The sequence below is a fragment of the Rhinoraja longicauda genome, chromosome 33 (genome assembly GCF_053455715.1).
Source record: "Rhinoraja longicauda isolate Sanriku21f chromosome 33, sRhiLon1.1, whole genome shotgun sequence".
Taxonomy (NCBI): domain Eukaryota; kingdom Metazoa; phylum Chordata; class Chondrichthyes; order Rajiformes; family Arhynchobatidae; genus Rhinoraja; species Rhinoraja longicauda.
Genome location: NC_135985.1, coordinates 10,972,100 through 10,991,047, shown reverse-complemented (window position 1 = coordinate 10,991,047; position 18,948 = coordinate 10,972,100). Strand labels below are relative to the sequence as shown.

Below are 18,948 nucleotides of genomic sequence, written 5' to 3'. Positions count from 1 at the left end.
ATGTTAGAGTGCATAGCTTTAATTAAGGTCAGAGTATTAAAGTTTAAAGGAGATGTGTGGAGCAAGTCTTTTTTTTTTTTAAAGAGTGGTAGCTGCCTGAAACGCACGGTTGTGGTGAAAGGATATGATAGTGCATTTAACAGGGTTTCTGATAGGCACGTAAATATGCAGAGAATGGGGAATATGGATCACAGGTAATGAGACATGATTCATTTGACATCATATTCTGTACAGACATCATGGGCCAAAGGGTCTGTTCCCATGTTGTACTGTTTTATATTCTAAACAAATGGGTCGTCATATTGCAATACGAGAATAAAGGATATTGCCAAGAGCAATAACATCAGAGCTTGGTAAAGAAAACAAAAAGGACAGGACTGATAAGAAAATCCCAGTCCCAGTGGTGGGCATAAGGGAGAGCTGCCAAAAGGAGATAGTTGAGGCAGGTACAATAATAAAATTTAAAAATACATTTGGACAGGTACATGGATAGGAAAGATTTAGAACCAAACACAGGGAGGTGGTACTAGTGTAGATGGGGCATCTTGGTCGGTATCGGCAAGTTTGGCTGAACGGTCTGTTTCCGCACTGTGTGATTCAAAACAGATTTGACAACATCCTTTTCTGTAAATGAATTTTTAATGAACAGAACACTGTATATGTTTAGAATAACCTACTTCCATAACCCAAAAACTGTTAAGATAAGATCATAGTATTATAGTTATAAATCAACAAAAGGTAATCCACCAATGCACAATAATGTGATCAAATGCATGTTCCTTACTCAGAACCAGGATCTTTTATAAATCTAAAGTGATTATCCAGTAATTGTCATTTCAAAACATACCTACTGTCTACATCATGTGGCCTTTTTAAAGAATTTCTTCTTTCTTGTTCATACCGGAGTTGCTCTTGTTGCCTACGGAGCTCTTCACGTTCTCGGGCAATGCGCTCTATTTCCTTACGGCGTTCCTAAATAAACAAAAAGGTTTTTTCCCCTGAGCCATGATGATTCACTGACTTGTCAACAGATGATATATATTAGTGGCATTAACCGACAGGGACACATTGTATGAAGTAATAAGATCTATCCCAACAGGGCACTCAACACGACCAAAGCAGTCCTGACGTTAACTCGAACATACATGCAATTGAAATTATACTTTAAACTTTAGGCATTTGATCGCTTTTAGATTGTACAGCATCACAAAGCCTCCAGACCCAGACATAAATCTCATAATTAACAATCACCTTACGGCTAGTAAATAAGATAAATGTTAAATTAAATTAGATTTAGTAGAACATTGCATTTAAGATTCATGCACCGAATAAGATGAAGATCAGTACGCACATCACTTATGCTGAACCTCTTTGCTTATGAAACTCCCAATATGGCTTGCCATTTTTCAAGTGGGTAAAGAAGAAAACACTTTACGCAAAAAAGTATTAAGGACAGTCCATGCCTGTGTAAAAATTCTAATGAAAGCACTATTTAGCAACACATTATTGTTAAAGGAAGCGCAAGAAGCGCTATCTAGTTGCACTTGGATTTTTCCTGTCAGTTTCTCATCAAAAGCATTGAATGTATTTTCCCCATGATCCTCAACCACCTATTCAGCCAACATGATTTTGATAGAACAAAACTTGATGAACAGGACAGATAAACGAAAAGCCAAAACCCCACTCCTCGCTCCACCACAAGCTACAAAATCAAATGTTGCCCAAAAATGAGTGCTCATATTGAAAAATATTATGAAGAATCTATTTACCTGTTCTATACGTATGCGTTCTCTTTCTAATCGTTCACGTTCCATTCTTTCCCTTTCAAGCTTTTGTTTCTCAATTTCTAATCGCTCTCTCTCTCGCTGCAACCGATCTCGTTCCTCACGTTCACGAATCATACGAATGCGTTCTCGCTCACGTCGCTGTCTTTCAGCTATTTCACGACACCTTGTTAACAAAAAGTATAAATTTGACAACTGCAAAGTGCAAATGGCAGAGCAGATTGCTCATGCCAAATAAAACTATATTTTTTCAAGTCTGCATGGTGTTCAGAAACAGTCATAAGTAGCTTGGCAATTACTAATCTGTTTATGTAGAGCAAGAGAAAATGTCAAACTTTAGTTTTTTGGCATCTATATTTAAAGTCACAAAATGTTGCATTTGTCCATGAGCTCTTGAATCAAATCCTGATTTTCAATGATTTTGGACTAGTAGCCATGCCCCAGTTTAGCCCTCCACAACTTCTTGGAACACTAGGAGATTTTAATGCATAAAGTTTGGAAATGCAAAGAATGCTGGCCCAGAGGTATGCGGCACAGGGGATCCAAGCTGAGCTGGCCAATTTGATCCAAAATTGTTTTAGTGATAGGGGTCAGGAAGCAAGGTTGGAAATTTGTTTTTTTAATTGGTAGCACAAAGATCAGATGCTTACTGCCGAATCAAGACCGGACTTGGATGTGAATGTCAGAGGAATGAAAGGTCGAAATTACATGAAACTGGTGATGTTTATGGATAGCGAGAAAGGTTGTTTAAGACTATAGCAAGGCATAGATTAATGGAAAGTTACACAGCGTGTTGGCAGATTGAATTTAGCCCTGATAGGTGTGAGGTGGTGCATTTTGGGAAGTCATAAAGGATTAAGACTTGCACAGTAAATGGTAGGGCATTAAAGTGTTGATGAACGAAGGGACTTTAGGGTTCAAGTCCATAATTCTAAAAGTGAAGAAAGTAAAAGTGTAGAAAGAATGGTGAAAAAGTCACATGGTTTCCTTGCCTTCATAATAAACAAATATAAAAGCTGTGATGTTATATTTTGCTTCAACTTAACAAAACTGAAGAATTACAATACAAACAAACCAAATCAATATACATTTGTGACATTACGTCTATTTTACATTTCCTCTTATGAGTTGTAAAGTCCCACACACCTTCTTAATTCTATAGCACGCCGAATGCGCTCCACTCGGATTAAACGCTCACGAATCTTTTGTCGTTTTATTTTCTCAAATGACAGAATATCCTTTCTCTCCTTGGAGTTTAGTTTAGTTACAATACGTTTTTCTCTACTTCTGGAACTTGATGCCTGCAAAATGTTAACAAAGACATTTGCTAATCACTAAAAATGTCAATGATTTTCTTAATGTATCTTCCTATTCTATCGATAACCCAAGGCAACGTAGTCAACAAATATTCAAAGTTAGAATTCAAAAATATTTGAGTATGTTCCAAATGTTGGATGATTCAGTTGTTTCAAATATGTTTGTCAAAATCAAATTTCAAAAATCAATTCTTAATACTTTTACGAAAAATTCAGAAGTGCCTTTCTAGAACATGAAACAAAGCTGAATGTCTATATATTCTCATCTCTTTTTTGTTAAGTTTATAGCTGGAAGAACATACAGGTGAAAATGCCTTGAGCTTCTTCCAAGGCCAACCAAATAGACAGAGGAGCTTACTATTTCCCCCTTCTCATCATTCCATTCCTGTGAAATTAGCACCAAGGACTTTTGGAATTAAGTGGAAAAGTAAACAGTATTTGGCGCTTTCATCATCTGCACAGGACATTGACCTCTATCAGTCAATAAGCCAGGAATAAATGGTGCGATCTTTTAGCCTTTAGATTCTTTAGCTAAGAGCACTAGGTAAGTTTCAATGTGCACATAATCTTCTTGTGGTGTTTGAAATATCAGCTGCAAAAATATTCCTAATTAAATTTCAAAGCTTTTTTTTAGAGCAAATTAAAATAATTCTGTGTATGCGATTTAAACTTACTTAAGACAAAATTAAGTATTTAATTATCAGGTGTACCAGCAATATAATAATGACATTCTTACTTGCTGCAGCATTACAAGCCCATTAATGCAATAACACAAATAAATATACACAAATGAATAATACAACAAATTAATAATCAGTAATGCGAGGTAACTAAACCATAAACAAAAATACGCAGTGCAACCAAAACAAAGTTGCTGCAGTAGGGTTTTGATTAATGTTGTGCCTTTTTCAGGAGCTTGATGTATGCTGGTAAGAAACTGGAGATAAATGGTTTCAGGCTCCTATACCTTCTCCCCGATGGTGGTAAGGAGATGACACCCAGGGTGGTTTGGGTCTTTAATGTTATCAGTGCCTTTTTGAGCCAGTGCCTTGTATAGATCCCTTGTCACTATCAGTTTGACTGTCTGTTGTAATGGCACCAAATACACATGGTTCAGCATCATTGCAACAGAAAGATCCTGTTTGTGTGTTGATAATCACAGGTTTATAGCTATCTTTCATAATCTGTTTTGAGAAAGTTCATGTAAAAATGTTTTGATCTGGAAACAAACTCGACAAACATTTGGAATGTACATATACTGTGAAAAGATGTAAAAGAAAAAGATTATATACATTAGGTCTACTTTGTGCTTTGCCCCCCATAAATGGTTACCTGATCACTTTTGACATTCTTTTCAGTTTTTACGCTAACAACTGGTTCACCTTTAGCCATGTCAATAACCACCATCCGATGAGGACTCTTCACAACTAAAATAAAAATCAAGTAAAGTTTATGAAATAAGACAGCTATCAATCGCAATCACCACTGGATCCCATTGCTCCCTTGACACCTCCAGGCTGGGGCCCGTGACGTCACAGGGTCCTGTTACCCTTCCCCTGCTACTGACCCAGCCACATTCCCCATGCCTCACTCAAACACCTCAGAGGCCTCCTCCTTCCACCTTTGCGTCCTCTCTCCTCAGATGATGTGTCTGACACCAGCCCCAACTCCTGTTATCTCTTCACAATTCCACCCAACCTCCCCTTCTCTGATGCGTTGTGGTCCAGCAGCCCCGTGCGCACACAACTCAAGAATTTAAAAGCCCACCATAATGTCAAATTCTTCTTCCATCACCTTAGCACCAAACCTATTACGTTGGCAAGGAATCCTTGAACCCCTCCACCCAACGTTTGACTCCATCTTCCATCTCCAACATTCCGTCTCCTGGATACACTGCTAGTTTTCCACCCCATGTCAACCATTCTCTTCCTCACATGACTCATCTGCCAATCAACCCCTTCTTAACTGGAGCCACCTTGCCCTAACTCTTGCCCTACCCCCTCACCTTTCTCAACATCATCCCTCCACTGATGTATCCTACTCCAAGATCTTACAGCAGTTCGTTTTTTTACTGTCATATTACTCGGCAACTTTAAAACAATTTACTCTTTTTAAGATTTATGACAGGTAATAGGCCAAAATAAGTGTTTCAACTCTGCACACAAAAAAAGCCTTCGCTAGTTTGGTGACAAAAAACAATTCAGTTTTACGTATCTCGCACCATACTCAGAAATACATACTCTTTCGCCTCTTCTCATCCATTTTTTTGGAATGTCCATGGTTAATGCTCATAGAGCATTCCTTCTCATCCTTTTTATTTTCTGCTTTCTTTATGGAGCCTGACCCATCCTTGTTCTCTTTTCTGTCCCCGGGTTTGTCAGTTTTCTTATCCTCTTTCTTGGAAGAAATTTGGCTCCTTTGCAATTAGAACAAGAAAAGTTATATACTCAATACTAATAGGATCATTAAAATCACAACATTTTCTAAAATTGGCCTGAATTTTAATCACGTTACAATAAACAGTTCAGGATGTCGATAAGACAATGTAGTACAGAGTACAAAATGACAAAAATTTCCCAATGGCATTTCTTGGGGTCAGTACCAGTGAAGGTGGAACAGACAACGGAAAACAATTTGCAAAGCTATCACCTATGATTCAGAATCAAAACTAATCTGACAGATAACATTCCCAAATGTAATTGCAATATGCAGTGGAAATTGTCTTAAAGCTATAAATAATAATTGTAACAGTTTTAAGAGAACATTTAGTCATGCTTCCCTCTAGAAAACAAACTCTATTACTGATATTTAATTTTGGATAGTAGGCTCTGTGGGCTGCAAGTGTGTGAATTCTGTAAAATATGCATATCAATTGGTGCAAAAATTATCAATTCATCCTAATCCAAAAACTTAAAATGCAACTGGATTCCTTAAATTCAATGCCATATGAATCTCAACCTATAAAACTATACCATCCTTGTCAAATCTCCTTTCAGCAGGTGTTGGAGATAACTAAATTCAAATTATAAGGCAGAAGACAAAATTGCCCATGGCCAGATTATTAGTTCTTTGGATCCAGTTGAAGTTGAAAAGCTGCAATACCTGTAAGAGGTGTGCAGATAAAAAAATATTGTCTAAATAAGTACTAGACTCATGATCTCAGGAGGCATCTATCATCACATAACTGGCCTCAAAGGACTTGGGTTAAAAAGAAAGAAAAAACAGTCAGGATTGTTGTTTCTGATTTAACCCACAATTCCAATTTAAGTTTTATGCTTTGACAAGGTCAGGCTTAAGTGTGGCATTTCAGTGTTCAATAAAAAAGGTATGTTTATTGATTATGTTTAGATACGAAAAATAATACCCGAGTAAGATTCAAGAACTTAATTAATATCAATCAATTAATTAAGGGGAAATCCTGCTTGACTAACCTTCTGGAATTTTTTTGAGGACGTGACAAGTAAAATGGATGAAGGAGAGCCAGTGGATGTAGTGTATCTGGACTTTCAGAAAGCCTTTCATAAGGTCCCACACGGGAGATTGGTGGGCAAAATTAGAGCACACTAGATGATCCGTGGACCTGTTGGGTCCAAACCTCTCATGCATTGGTCTCTCACCCTCCCCTCCCCCACTCCAAAAGCACACAGTAAGATCCCAGAGTATATCCGAGACTGTGGCGGCCAGGGAGTCTCCCCCGGGGGTGGGCTAGGGGAAGAGGAAAGGGGAGATGGAGCCACTCATTCCAGCCCCAGCAGCTGGAAAGTGTCCGCAAGGCGCTGCACCATGCTGGTCCTGCCAGCGGCCATCATCTTTGACCTGCCGTCGCGTCTGCACCATTGGAGGAAAGTCAGGCGCAGGGCGGGACGGGCACCGGTCCTTCCGCCGCTGCTGGGCAGACGCGCCGCCGCCGGGCCCGGCAACCCTCACCCAACTGCGCATGCGCGGATACCCGTTGGGTTTCCGTTGTGACGCTATATATATATATATATATATACACACACATTAGACCAAGTGGACCGCCCCCCCTCACCCGCTCCCCCCCCCTCGCCCGCTCCGCCCCCCCCTCGCCCGCTCCGCCCCCCCCCTCTCCCGCTACGCCCCCCCCTCTCCCGCTCCGCCCCCCCTCTCCCTCTCCGCCCCCCCTCTCCCTCTCCGCCCCCCCTCTCCCACTCCTCCCCCCCCCTCTCCCACTCCTCCCCCCCCCTCTCCCACTCCCACTCCTCCCCCCCCCTCTCCCACTCCTCCCCCCCCCTCTCCCACTCCTCCCCCCCCCTCTCCCACTCCTCCCCCCCCCCCCCCCCACTCCTCCCCCCCCCCCTCTCCCACTCCTCCCCCCCTCTCCCACTCCTCCCCCCCCTCTCCCACTCCGTCCCCCCCCTCCTCCCACTCCGCCCCCCCCTCCTCCCACTCCGCTCCCCCCCCTCCGCTCCCCCCCTCCCACTCCGCTCCCCCCCTCCCACTCCGCTCCCCCCCTCCCACTCCGCTCCCCCTCCCCCACTCCGCTCCCCCTCCTCCCACTCCGCTCCCCCTCCTCCCACTCCGCTCCCCCTCCTCCCACTCCGCTCCCCCTCCTGCTCCCCCCCTCCCGCTCCCCCTCCTCCCGCTCCGCCTCCTCCCGCTCCGCCTCCTCCCGCTCCGCCTCCTCCCGCTCCGCCTCCTCCCGCTCCGCCTCCTCCCGCTCCGCCTCCTCCCGCTCCGCCTCCTCCCGCTCCGCCTCCTCCCGCTCCGCCTCCTCCCGCTCCCGCTCCGCCTCCTCCCGCTCCCGCTCCGCCTCCTCCCGCTCCGCCTCCTCCCGCTCCCGCTCCGCCTCCTCCCGCTCCCGCTCCGCCTCCTCCCGCTCCCGCTCCGCCTCCTCCCGCTCCCGCTCCGCCTCCTCCCGCTCCCGCTCCGCCTCCTCCCGCTCCCGCTCCGCCTCCTCCCGCTCCCGCTCCCGCTCCGCCTCCTCCCGCTCCGCCTCCTCCCGCTCCCGCTCCGCCTCCTCCCGCTCCCGCTCCGCCTCCTCCCGCTCCCGCTCCGCCTCCTCCCGCTCCCGCTCCGCCTCCTCCCGCTCCCGCTCCGCCTCCTCCCGCTCCCGCTCCGCCTCCTCCCCCTCCCGCTCCGCCTCCCCCCTCCCCCCCGGCTCCCCCCTCCCCCCCCGGCTCCCCCCTCCCGCCCCGGCTCCCCCCTCCCGCCCCGGCTCCCCCCTCCCGCTCCGGCTCCCCCCTCCCGCTCCGGCTCCCCCCCTCCCGCACCGGCTCCCCCCTCCCGCTCCGCTCCCCCCTCCCGCTCCGCTCCCCCCTCCCGCTCCGCTCCCCCCTCCCGCTCCGCTCCCCCCTCCCGCTCCGCTCCCCCCCCCCGCTCCGCTCCCCCCCCGCTCCCCCCCTCCCTCCCCGCTCCGCTCCCCCCCTCCCTCCCCGCTCCGCTCCCCCCCCCCTCCCTCCCCGCTCCGCTCCGCCCCCCCCTCCCACTCCCCCCACTCCGCTCCTCCCACTCCGCTCCCCCCCCCCTCCCACTCCGCGCTCCCCCCCCCTCCCACTCCGCGCCCCCCCCCCCCCCCCACTCCGCGCCCCCCCCCCCCTCCCACTCCGCGCCCCCCCCCCCCCTCCCACTCCGCGCCCCCCCCTCTCCCACTCCGCGCCCCCCCCCCCTCTCCATCACTCCTCACTCACTCCATCACCAGCCACCATACACTTACCTGCTGCTGGCCTTTCCACTAGTCGAACACTTTTTATCACTACTACTTCTGCTTGAACTCATCTTCCCAGTCCCATCTTTTGTTGTGGATTCTTTTTTAAAGGGATCATTTTTAACCTGAGTGGACAAATGAAAATTTGAATATTAGAAAGGGATCAAAAATGAACTACTTCAGACATACTAACAAGCAGGTTTTAACAATTTTAAAATTAGACAAAATAATCCATAATTGTAGAACTGTTTCCCCATGAAAAGTGAAAATAACATAATAGCACACAAAACAACAGCCTCCTGGATCAGAACATCCATTTACTCATTTTGAACATCAGCCATCCTTGCCTTGAGAACTAACCGTACAAATAACCCTTAATCTATAAATACAGTGAAGAATCTGTGCCTTTGTGCGCTACTTTTAATAATTCTCCATTGTGATTTTTTTACACTCACATTTTTAACAGTAATTTCCTACACGTAGGAAAACTCTCCCCCTAGCAGGTATTGGACTAACACCACCATTGTAGTAATATAGGAAGTGTAAGTTTATATACACACATAAATGTAAACATATGGAAATAAGGCAAAAGGACTAATGTACAACTGCAAATAAGCACTGAATTATATGCACAAATACAGAATCATAGAATTGTTACGATACAAGCTATTCAGCCCCTCCAATAAATGCAAACACCCATTAAGGTAGTCCATTCCTCTGCTCTTTCCACACAGCCCTGCAAATTACTCCCTTAACTATCGATCCAATTTTTTTCTTAATGCACTGACTTTTCCGTTTCCACTGCCACCAGAGAAGAAACTTCATATCACTACCATTCATTGCTGTAAAAGAAACCCCTCGTATCTCCATTGTAAATCTATGGCCCAGGTCTAGAGAGCAGCAACCTACTCATCCAATCTGAACACATCTTCATCTTGTCCACCCCCAGTGCTTTTACTCAGCTTCATCTGGATAGTCCTAAATCTTTGAAAATTAACAAATTTACAGAAAAGTACAACAATCCCCTGTATATATTAAAATTGAAGTAAAGCACATCAAAACGGTGTTAAATTTATGTTTTGTAATTATTTGATGCTATGTTGGATAAACATACTGTATATACAGAATGCTGATAATAGAAATGGCTACAAGTTAAAATAATGAAAAGTAGAAATTATCAAGAATTTCTTCACTATACCCATTAAAATTAATGAGTGATTTCCCCTTACCCAAAATTGTACTACTGCTTTTACATTTTTACAACATAAATTATTGAGTAATACTGATCATTCCTTCAGCTCAGAAATATTTGCACTGAAGAAAATCTGCACCTTGAGAATGAGGGCCCTCATCTCCAGTAGTCCTAGATTATTTTCTGTACCTCCAGACCATGATTTTAAGGTGCAACTTTTGAATAGGGATATTTTGTTGCTTTAAATACGACTTGCACCAAATGAACCTCAACTAAGAGTGCTAACAAAACAGTCCAATTGCAAGCGCTGGTAGCAGGGAAGTAGATGGAAAGGGTGGATGGAATTGGTGCATCACATGAACTTAATTTAGTCTTCATGCAAAAAGTCATACAGACTGACCTCATTACTTCATTTCCTAGTGACAAAAGCATCTAATAATGAAATCATTAAAAGCTATTCTGACAGAATCATGTTCCGTATGATAAAGCCTGAAAACTTCTGTGTGCATGAAGCCAATGCAATTGAATTAAAAAAATCTTGGAGATTGGTATAAAAAATAACACCATGCTGCACATTTAAACAATCGTCTTAAAAAAGTGGGAAAAAGGGATGGGAATAATCAAGCAAGCTTTTTTTGAGACGGTTAACAGAATATAATCATAATTAACTCTCTCAAGTAAACCACATTTCAAATATTCCAGTAGATGTGTGAATGTAATCAATGTTTATAAATCTAGACACTTACATGGATTACCATGGCCTAATCTGCATCATTGTAAATTATACCTCTTTGGTGACCCAGAAATTAATACATACCTTTACTGACAGAAGTGTATCTCCTTATTTCTTTAATACTTGTATAATTACTACCTGGTCGTACACTGATCATGGTTTAAAGAATTTTAAAAATCCCAAAGTGGTCTGTATTTTCCTAATAAATGTCAACTGTTCATTGTGGATTAGCTAGCAATTTCCCATGTAACTGTAAAAAAGTTCAGTTCAGTTTAGTTCATTGTCACGATTACAGAGGTACAGTGAAAAGCTTTTGTTGCGTGTTAACCAGTCAGCAGAAAGACAATGCATGATTACAATAGAGCCATTTAGTGTATAGATACATAAGGAAATGACGTTTAGTGCAAGGTAAAGCCAGTAAAGTCTGATCAAAGATGGTCCAAGGATCACCAATGAGGTAGATAGTAATCAGAATTGCTCTCTAGTTGGGGTAGATGATTCATTTGCCTGATAACAGCTGGGAAGAAACTGTCCCCGAATCTGAAGGTGTGCGTTTTCACACTTCTATACCTTTTGCCCGATAGGAGAGAAGAGAGAGTGGCCAGGATGCGACTCGTCCTTGATTATGCTGCTGGCCTTGCTGAGGCAGCGCAAGGTATAGATGGAGTCAATGGAGGGAGTCACTGCAGATGCTGGTTTAAATCGAAGGTAGACACAAAATGCTGGAGTAGCTCAGCAGGTCAGGCAGCATCTCTGGAGAGAAGCAAGGAAGTTACTCCAGCATTTTGTGTCTACCTTCAATGGAAAGGAGGTTGGTTTGTGCGATGGTCTGGGCTGCATCCACAATTCACTGCAATTTCTTGCGGCCTTGGATGGAGCTGTTCCCACACCAAGCTGTGATGCATCCCGATAAAATGCTTTCTATGGCGCATGTGTAGAAGTAGAGGCTTTCTTGGTGTGCTTTCTTGGTCATTGCTTCAGTACGGGTGGTCCAGGTTGTTGGTGATATTGACTCCTAGGAATTAGAACTTTTCCAACCTATTTTGTCTCTACTTTGGTGCCATCAATGCAAACTGTGGAATGTGTACCGCTTCATTTCCTGAAGTCGATCACTATCTCCATTGTCTTGCTGACATTGAGAAGGATTGTTGTCTCGACATCAGGTGCTCAAACTCCTTCCTGTACTCCGTCTCATCATTATTTAATATCCGGCCCACAATGGTGGTGTTATCTGCAAATTTGAAAATTTGAATTAGATTTGTACATGGCTGCACTGTCGTGGGTGTACAAGGAGTAAAGAAGGAGGCTGAGAATGCATCCTTGCAAAGCACCAGTGTTGAGGATTTTCAGATGATTATCACAGAGGATGATTTGTTCACTGTCCTCACTGATTGAGGTCTATTGGTCAGGAAGTCGAGGATCCAGTTGCAGAGATGAGTGCTCACTCCAAGTCCCGAGAGTTTAGTGATAGGCTTGGATGGTGTAATGATGTTAAAGGCAGCACTGTAATCTATGAATAGGAGTCTGAAGTAGGTGTCCCTCTTACCAGGTGTTCCAGGGATGAGTTGAGGGCTGGGGGGATGGCATTGTCCGTGGACCTGTTGTGGCAGTCGGCGAACTGCAGTGGGTCAAGGCCGCATGGATTGAATGCATTCCATAACTAGCCTCTCAAAACATTTCATGATGGTGGTTGTCAAGACCTCTGGACGTAGTCATTTAGGCAGGAGATCTCCTCACCGGGATGATGGTGGTCTTCTTGAAGCAGGTGGGCACCTCCAAACGGAGTAGAGAAAGATTAAAGATGTCCGCAATACTCCCACGAGCTGGTCCGCGCAGCATCTAAGGACACAGCCAGGAACTTCGTCTGAGCCAGTTGCTTTTCATGGGTGTACCTTCTGGCCAACTGTCACCCTGGGGAGAGGCACACTTGAGTCTGAAGGGCCAGGTGTCATCGCTCAGTTGGCCTTATGCTCGAAGAGAGCATAGAAAGCATTCAATTTATCAGGTACGAAATATGAGGTGCTGTTCCTCCAATTTCCGGTGGGCCTCACTATGGCACTGGAGGAGGCCCATGACAGAAAGGTCAGACTGGGAATGGGAGGGGGATTTGAAGTGCTCGGCCACCGGTAGATCAGTTTGGTCAATGCGGACCGAGCGCAGGTGTTGAGCGAAATAGAAAAAAGTTGCCAACTCCGTGTGGGTTCTGGGCCTCCTGATAGGTCCTTAACATTATCATTCAAACTGTTACAACCCAAACTCGTGGGAATCCAGCAGCAAATTATCATCTTCCTTTTATGAAATTCTTCCATATAGATTCATATATTCCATTCATTTTTACATTATAATTCATTTGAATTGCTGTTCCTCTGGCCATGGTCTGGTACATTAACACTCCTCACCACACAGTTTTTATAAACTTTTGCCACTCTTCTCCATTGGCTCATCAGCTGTATTATTTACTGGAGTTTGTGCCGAATGCAAATATTTTCCAATTATCACTATTTTCCAACAGATCATCATAATAGAGAGAATTGAAAGTTAGAACATTGGAGACGAGCTTTATGGTTTATGGGATAACAATTATATATTTAAAGAAAATCTGTGTATATTAATACAGATATTTAGTGGGGTTTTTTAGAAAGATGTATATGGTTCTTTTATTTCTGGGTTTTAGAAATGCGAATCATGGTTAAGTCAAAGGCAAAAAACATTTTTTGAATAATTACTTTCTCAACAGAAACCTGCTGTCCATCTAGCTCTGTGCGATGAAGGTGAGATATACACCGAGTCACTTCTGCACTCGAAGACATGGTTACAAATCCATAACACCGAGCACCAGGACTCCGTGCATTGGTTACTACTTTGGCACTCAGAACCTATAACAAAATGTAAATACACATCACAAATTATGATCACTTTTAAAAATAAACTTACTTACTATTAAGTAATTTACTCTTAAAAGAAAAAAATAATGAGTACACACCTTGCCATATTTACTAAACACATTTTTTAGATCAGCTGCTTTGGTATTGGAGGACAAGCCACTAATCCACAGGTTCTTGGATGAACTGCTACTGCTGCCACTGCTGGTCCCGGTACTGCTATTACCACCTCCTATGATATGGACCAAAAATAAAATCACTACCTTGATATTCATTTATGAGTATATTCAAAGTACAACTGAAAGAAACTTTTCTTTTTGCATCTATAAACTGCAATCATATACTTCATGAAACGGGACTTCCCCTCTTCCATTATAGATGAGGCTCTCACTAGGGTCTCTTCTATATCCCACAGCTCCGCTCTTGCTCCCCCTCCCCCCACTCGCAACAAGGACAGAATCCCCCTTGTTCCACCTTCCACCCCACCAGCCAGCGGATCCAACAAATCATCCGCCAACATTTCCATCACCTACAACGGGACCCCACCACTGGCCGTATCTTCCCATCCCCTCCCCTCTCTGCGTTTCGCAGAGACCGTTCCCTCCGTAACTCCCTGGTCCACTCGTCCCTTCCTACCCAAACCACCCCATCCCCGGGCACTTTCCCCTGCAACCGCACGAGATGCAACACATGTCCCTTTACCTCCCCCCTCAACTCCATCCAAGGACCCAAACAGTCTTTCCAGGTGAGACAAAGGTTCACCTGCACCTCCTCCAACCTCATCTATTGCATCCGCTGCTCTAGATGTCAACTTATTTACATCGGAGAAATCAAGCGCAGGCTCGGCGATCGCTTTGCTCAACACCTGCGCTCGGTCCGCATTGACCAAACTGATCTACCGGTGGCCGAGCACTTCAACTCCCCCTCCCATTCCCAGTCTGACCTTTCTGTCATGGGCCTCCTCCAGTGCCATAGTGAGGCCCACCGGAAATTGGAGGAACAGCACCTCATATTTCGCCTGGGCAGCTTGCAGCCCAGTGGTATGAACATCGACTTCTCCAACTTTAGATAGTTCCTCTGTCCCTCTCTTCCCCTCCTCCTTCCCAGATCTTCCTCTATCTTCCTGTCTCCACCTATATCCTTCCTTTGTCCCGCCCCCCTGACATCAGTCTGAAGAAGGGTCTCGACCCGAAACGTCACCCATTCCTTCTCTCCCGAGATGCTGCCTGACCTGCTGAGTTACTCCAGCATTTTGTGAATAAATACCTTCGATTTGTACCAGCATCTGCAGTTATTTTCTTATATTATAAATCATATACATCTGATCCACAATGTGCTATCTGACCCACGAGTCCCTGAGAAGCAACATCAGTAGAGGTCTCATTCTCATCTTTAAATTCCAACAGACTTTGCACCTTCCCATCACTAATCTGAAACAGTTCCAAATCTCCAGATATCTTCTCAAAATTCTGGCATTCTTTATGACAAGAATAGTGGCCGTTTTTTTTCCAACTATCTACACCGTTGGCTCCAATTGTTTCTCTCTCACATACTCAGCCTTCAATGGATTTCCAAATTTCACATAGATTAACTCGTAAATTCGCAATATATTTTGAAGACTGATGGGTTAATCTGGTCTCACCTTTTTCATCTTTAGAAGCAGTCTTATCTTTCGAATCCTTATTTGAACTATGAACACAAAACAATGTTAGAATAAAAGAAACACGGATTCAAATAAAGGTTGAGCTAATCGCTCAAAGCAGTACCAAAAGTATTCATGAGCACAAAATAACACAATTTCCCCAAAAAGCACCAAAACTAAAAGTGCAGACAACAAAATTATAAAATTATGACAAATCTTTAGTCATAAATGTACCAAGCCAACAACACCTATATTTGAACAGAATGGTTCCAAAATCGACTCTTGTATTGACTTTCCAAAGCTGAATGAAGATCTAGATTTGTGCAAATTCTTTTCAGTGAGCAAATCATAATCTTCTCCAGTAATCAGGAGTGGTGGATATGATTCCATTGCAAGAATTCTCCTTACTCGATTGTAAAATTCTCACACAAATGTGCCGATTGTTCATGATCAACTCAAGACTTTAAAAACAAAACGTGTAAAATTTCATTAAAAACAAAAAACCTGACCAATAAACCTAACTACAGGTAGAGAATAAAAATAAGATAACAAAAAAAAAATCAAGTCAGTCTTGCATCTGTCTTTGGAAAAAAACATGTAATGTCTTGTAAAATGAACTGCAATATACTGTTAGGTCTCAGGTCAAGAACCGTGATTACTCACAAATGCATACTGATCTGACTGTTGGTACTCAGTATCATAAATTGACATAGAAAAACAAACCTCTTTGCTTGACCGGATGCCCCAGATGAGGGGCCTTTCTTTGAAGAATCTTTCTCTTTCTCTCCAGCTTCAGCTTTTCTGGACCCTTCTCTGGTCTCCTTCTTCACTGACTCTGCTTTTGATCCCTCCTCCTTTCTTCCTTCCTTGTGGGTTTTTTCTTTCTTTCCCTCAATTTTGACTTCTCCCTTCATATCGTCCTGGGACTGGGAATCCTTTTCAGCAACGGTTTTATTCTCACATTCTGGAATTTTCATTGTTTTACCTGTTTCCAAGAGATCATCACCATCGAAGTCTAATGTGATGGCATCTTCTGCTTGGATTGTGACTGATATATTGTCATCATCCACTTCTTTCAAAGATGCATTAGGTTCAGTTTCATCTTGAATTGTTTGCTGAACCTCTGCAAGGCCTTGCTCTGAAGGTAGAAATTTAGACACTTCACGAGAACCGTCATCTATATCATCTACATCTGAGGGATTTAACAGGAATAAACATGGCAAAATACAGGTTTAAATGTCAAAATGTTACCTAGTAGGTGACCTTATCATTGATATTAAAAAAATACAATTTACCTAAAATGTGAAGGTTAGAAAACTACAAGGTGCATGTAAATCTGAATTCTTCAGTGACAAAGTGCAATACCTTTAATACAAAGTTTTCCATGGTAATACAAACATCCGTAGAAGGAGGTGCTCTTTGGTGCATGAATCCCATTTGCAATCCTTTCCACGTGATGCAATCTGTCTTTATCCAGCCACGATGTGCTTCTGTTTAGATTCATTACTTCAGGAAAGTGTAAATGTCCACCAAGATCCTCGATTTGACAATCATATTTCTGGCAAAATTCATTTGATGAAATGTTCCATGCAAGCCATGCTGTCCACTCTAGTCATCCAGATTCTGAAGGACATCAGCTATCTTCAAAATAATTCCACACTCGTTACCACATCTCATAGAATTCATCTGTCCATCTTCTTATCACTCATTGTGGAGAATGGATGTCAAAACGATCAGGATGAAAATCTTCGGCAAAATCAACATCTTTTTTCATATCCCATCTAAATGACACCTTAGTGACAGTCTTCAACAGTTTTCCCCCCAAAAAAGTCACATCTATTTTCTGTCGAGTCCTTCAGATTTCCAAAGCAGATTGGTTCATAGGTTTGGTTCAAAGCTTCATTAGTTCAAAGTTCATAGGTTTGCCTCTATTTATTTTGGTTTATTGGACCAACTATGTTTACTATAAAAATCAGAATCGCTACTCTTCAGATTCTAGCATACCAATTCTAGTAGTGCAAGTAAAATAAATGCATATCACAATCTGTAGAAAGAACCATGCAGTTTCTCAAGTGTGAGAAATAAGGACAATTTGATGAAATAAAATTGTTTCTTGAGAAGAAATGCTCCAACATCAAGGGAACGAAAACAAATATCCTGGTGTTATCCAACTGTGGAATATTAATAATGACTTGGTTGTCAAAATCACAACGAGGAGAGAGTGCACTGGGTTTTATTGGAGTAAGATTAACAGATAAAATTGAGAGCGTCATGATGGAAAAAATTGAGATCAATGCATCTCAGTTTGTGTTGTGCAGATTCATACATGCACTACAGTAACTGGCAAGTCTAGCTTTGCACCTTTTTACAAGTCACATTTGGATATTTTTTTAAATATAACTATTCCACAAAATAGTAGATCATTAATTCCTTTTTATACAAGTTCCAGTGCCTTGTAATGGCTTTCCAACCTTCATCTACTGATCAGACAGTACAAGGTAAATTAAAGGGAATATACAAACTTTGCAAAGGGTGTGGCGACCATAACATACCTTTTTCATTCTCATCCTCTTCAGCTTCCTGAAATATCAGTTCAAGGCATTTTTTTAAAAACATGAAATTGCTGAAAAAGTGTCAAATTTTCATTCTTAAAAACGATATACAAAGATTTGAGAGAATTGGAAAAATATATCTTATCAACAGTCTAGATAGACACATGAAGAATAAACATGTACAGATCTACCAGTGCATATTCAGTGTTCATTAAATTATATCCCAAGTGCCGACAGCATTAGTACTCAGAATCAGAGGTGTTCTAACCAAAAGTATTTCTACAGCCATCAATAAGTACAAATTTTGCCAGCTTGCAAGGAGCTCTTTCAATTGCATATATTAACATTTTAAAGTAGAGCAAGTAGTGTCCAAAACAGCTTCCCAGTAATTTTTAGACAAATGACAGAAAGTCCAAAGCTAGTAATAACTGAAAATGCCAGTAAACAATGTGTAAAGTTGCATGGCAGAAACAATTAAGATTCAAACTTATCAAAAATACCAGGGTAATTAAAAATTTGTTTACTTCAATAAAACTAACTCATGAGAAAATTACAATAAGTCACAATTCTATTGGCCATTACAAAAATATCATAGAAAATATTGTTCACGATTAACAATCAAGTCCCTTCCTATGACTCAACAAGGCTATCCAGTGAATAACTATGTAGAGGGTTAGTTAATAACTGCTAGTGCAACAGCCATGGAAGAAACTCCCAAGATTTCCATTCTTGATTGCTATTCAAAGTATTTGGTCATTTACACAGAAGATAGACAATATGCTGGAGTAACTAAGTGGGACAGACAGCATCTCTGGAGAAAAGGAATGGGTGACGTTTCGGGTCGACACCCTTCTCAGACAGAGTCAGGGGGAAAAGGCATCTACTGTATCCATTGTTCAAGATATGGACTCGTACATCGGCGAGACCAATCGTAGACCGGGCGATTATTTCACTGAACATCTTCGCTCAGTCCGCCTGGACCTACCTGATCTCCCAGTTGCCGAACGCTTTAATTTCCCTTCCCATTCCCACACTGACCATTCTGTCCTAGGCCTTCTCCATTGTCAGAGTGAGGCTAAACGCCAATTGGAGGAACAGTATCTCATATTTCGCTTGGGCAACTTACAACCCAGTGGTATGAATATTGATTTCTCTAACTTCAAGTAACTCCTGCATTCCCTC

The 18,948-nt window shown here is 42.9% G+C and overlaps 1 protein-coding gene across 9 annotated transcripts in view; it reads right to left on the bottom strand.

The window, feature by feature from the left end:
* sltm (SAFB-like, transcription modulator) overlaps window positions 1-18,948 on the bottom strand; it is a 51,448-nt gene that overhangs the window by 18,653 nt on the left and 13,847 nt on the right. For 4 of the 9 annotated variants that reach the window (XM_078427314.1, XM_078427319.1, XM_078427320.1 and 1 more), the window contains 11 exons: window positions 17,767-17,794; window positions 15,938-16,406; window positions 15,215-15,261; window positions 13,674-13,804; window positions 13,417-13,566; window positions 8,775-8,890; window positions 5,341-5,516; window positions 4,433-4,527; window positions 2,931-3,085; window positions 1,770-1,950; window positions 848-972 (listed from right to left, as the gene is read on the bottom strand). In XM_078427314.1, the coding sequence (XP_078283440.1) occupies window positions 848-972; window positions 1,770-1,950; window positions 2,931-3,085; window positions 4,433-4,527; window positions 5,341-5,516; window positions 8,775-8,890; window positions 13,417-13,566; window positions 13,674-13,804; window positions 15,215-15,261; window positions 15,938-16,406; window positions 17,767-17,794 (1,673 nt within the window). The remainder of the gene's footprint in view (window positions 1-847; window positions 973-1,769; window positions 1,951-2,930; window positions 3,086-4,432; window positions 4,528-5,340; window positions 5,517-8,774; window positions 8,891-13,416; window positions 13,567-13,673; window positions 13,805-15,214; window positions 15,262-15,937; window positions 16,407-17,766; window positions 17,795-18,948) is intronic. The other 5 variants (XM_078427316.1, XM_078427321.1, XM_078427323.1 and 2 more) reach the window with 3 other exon arrangements.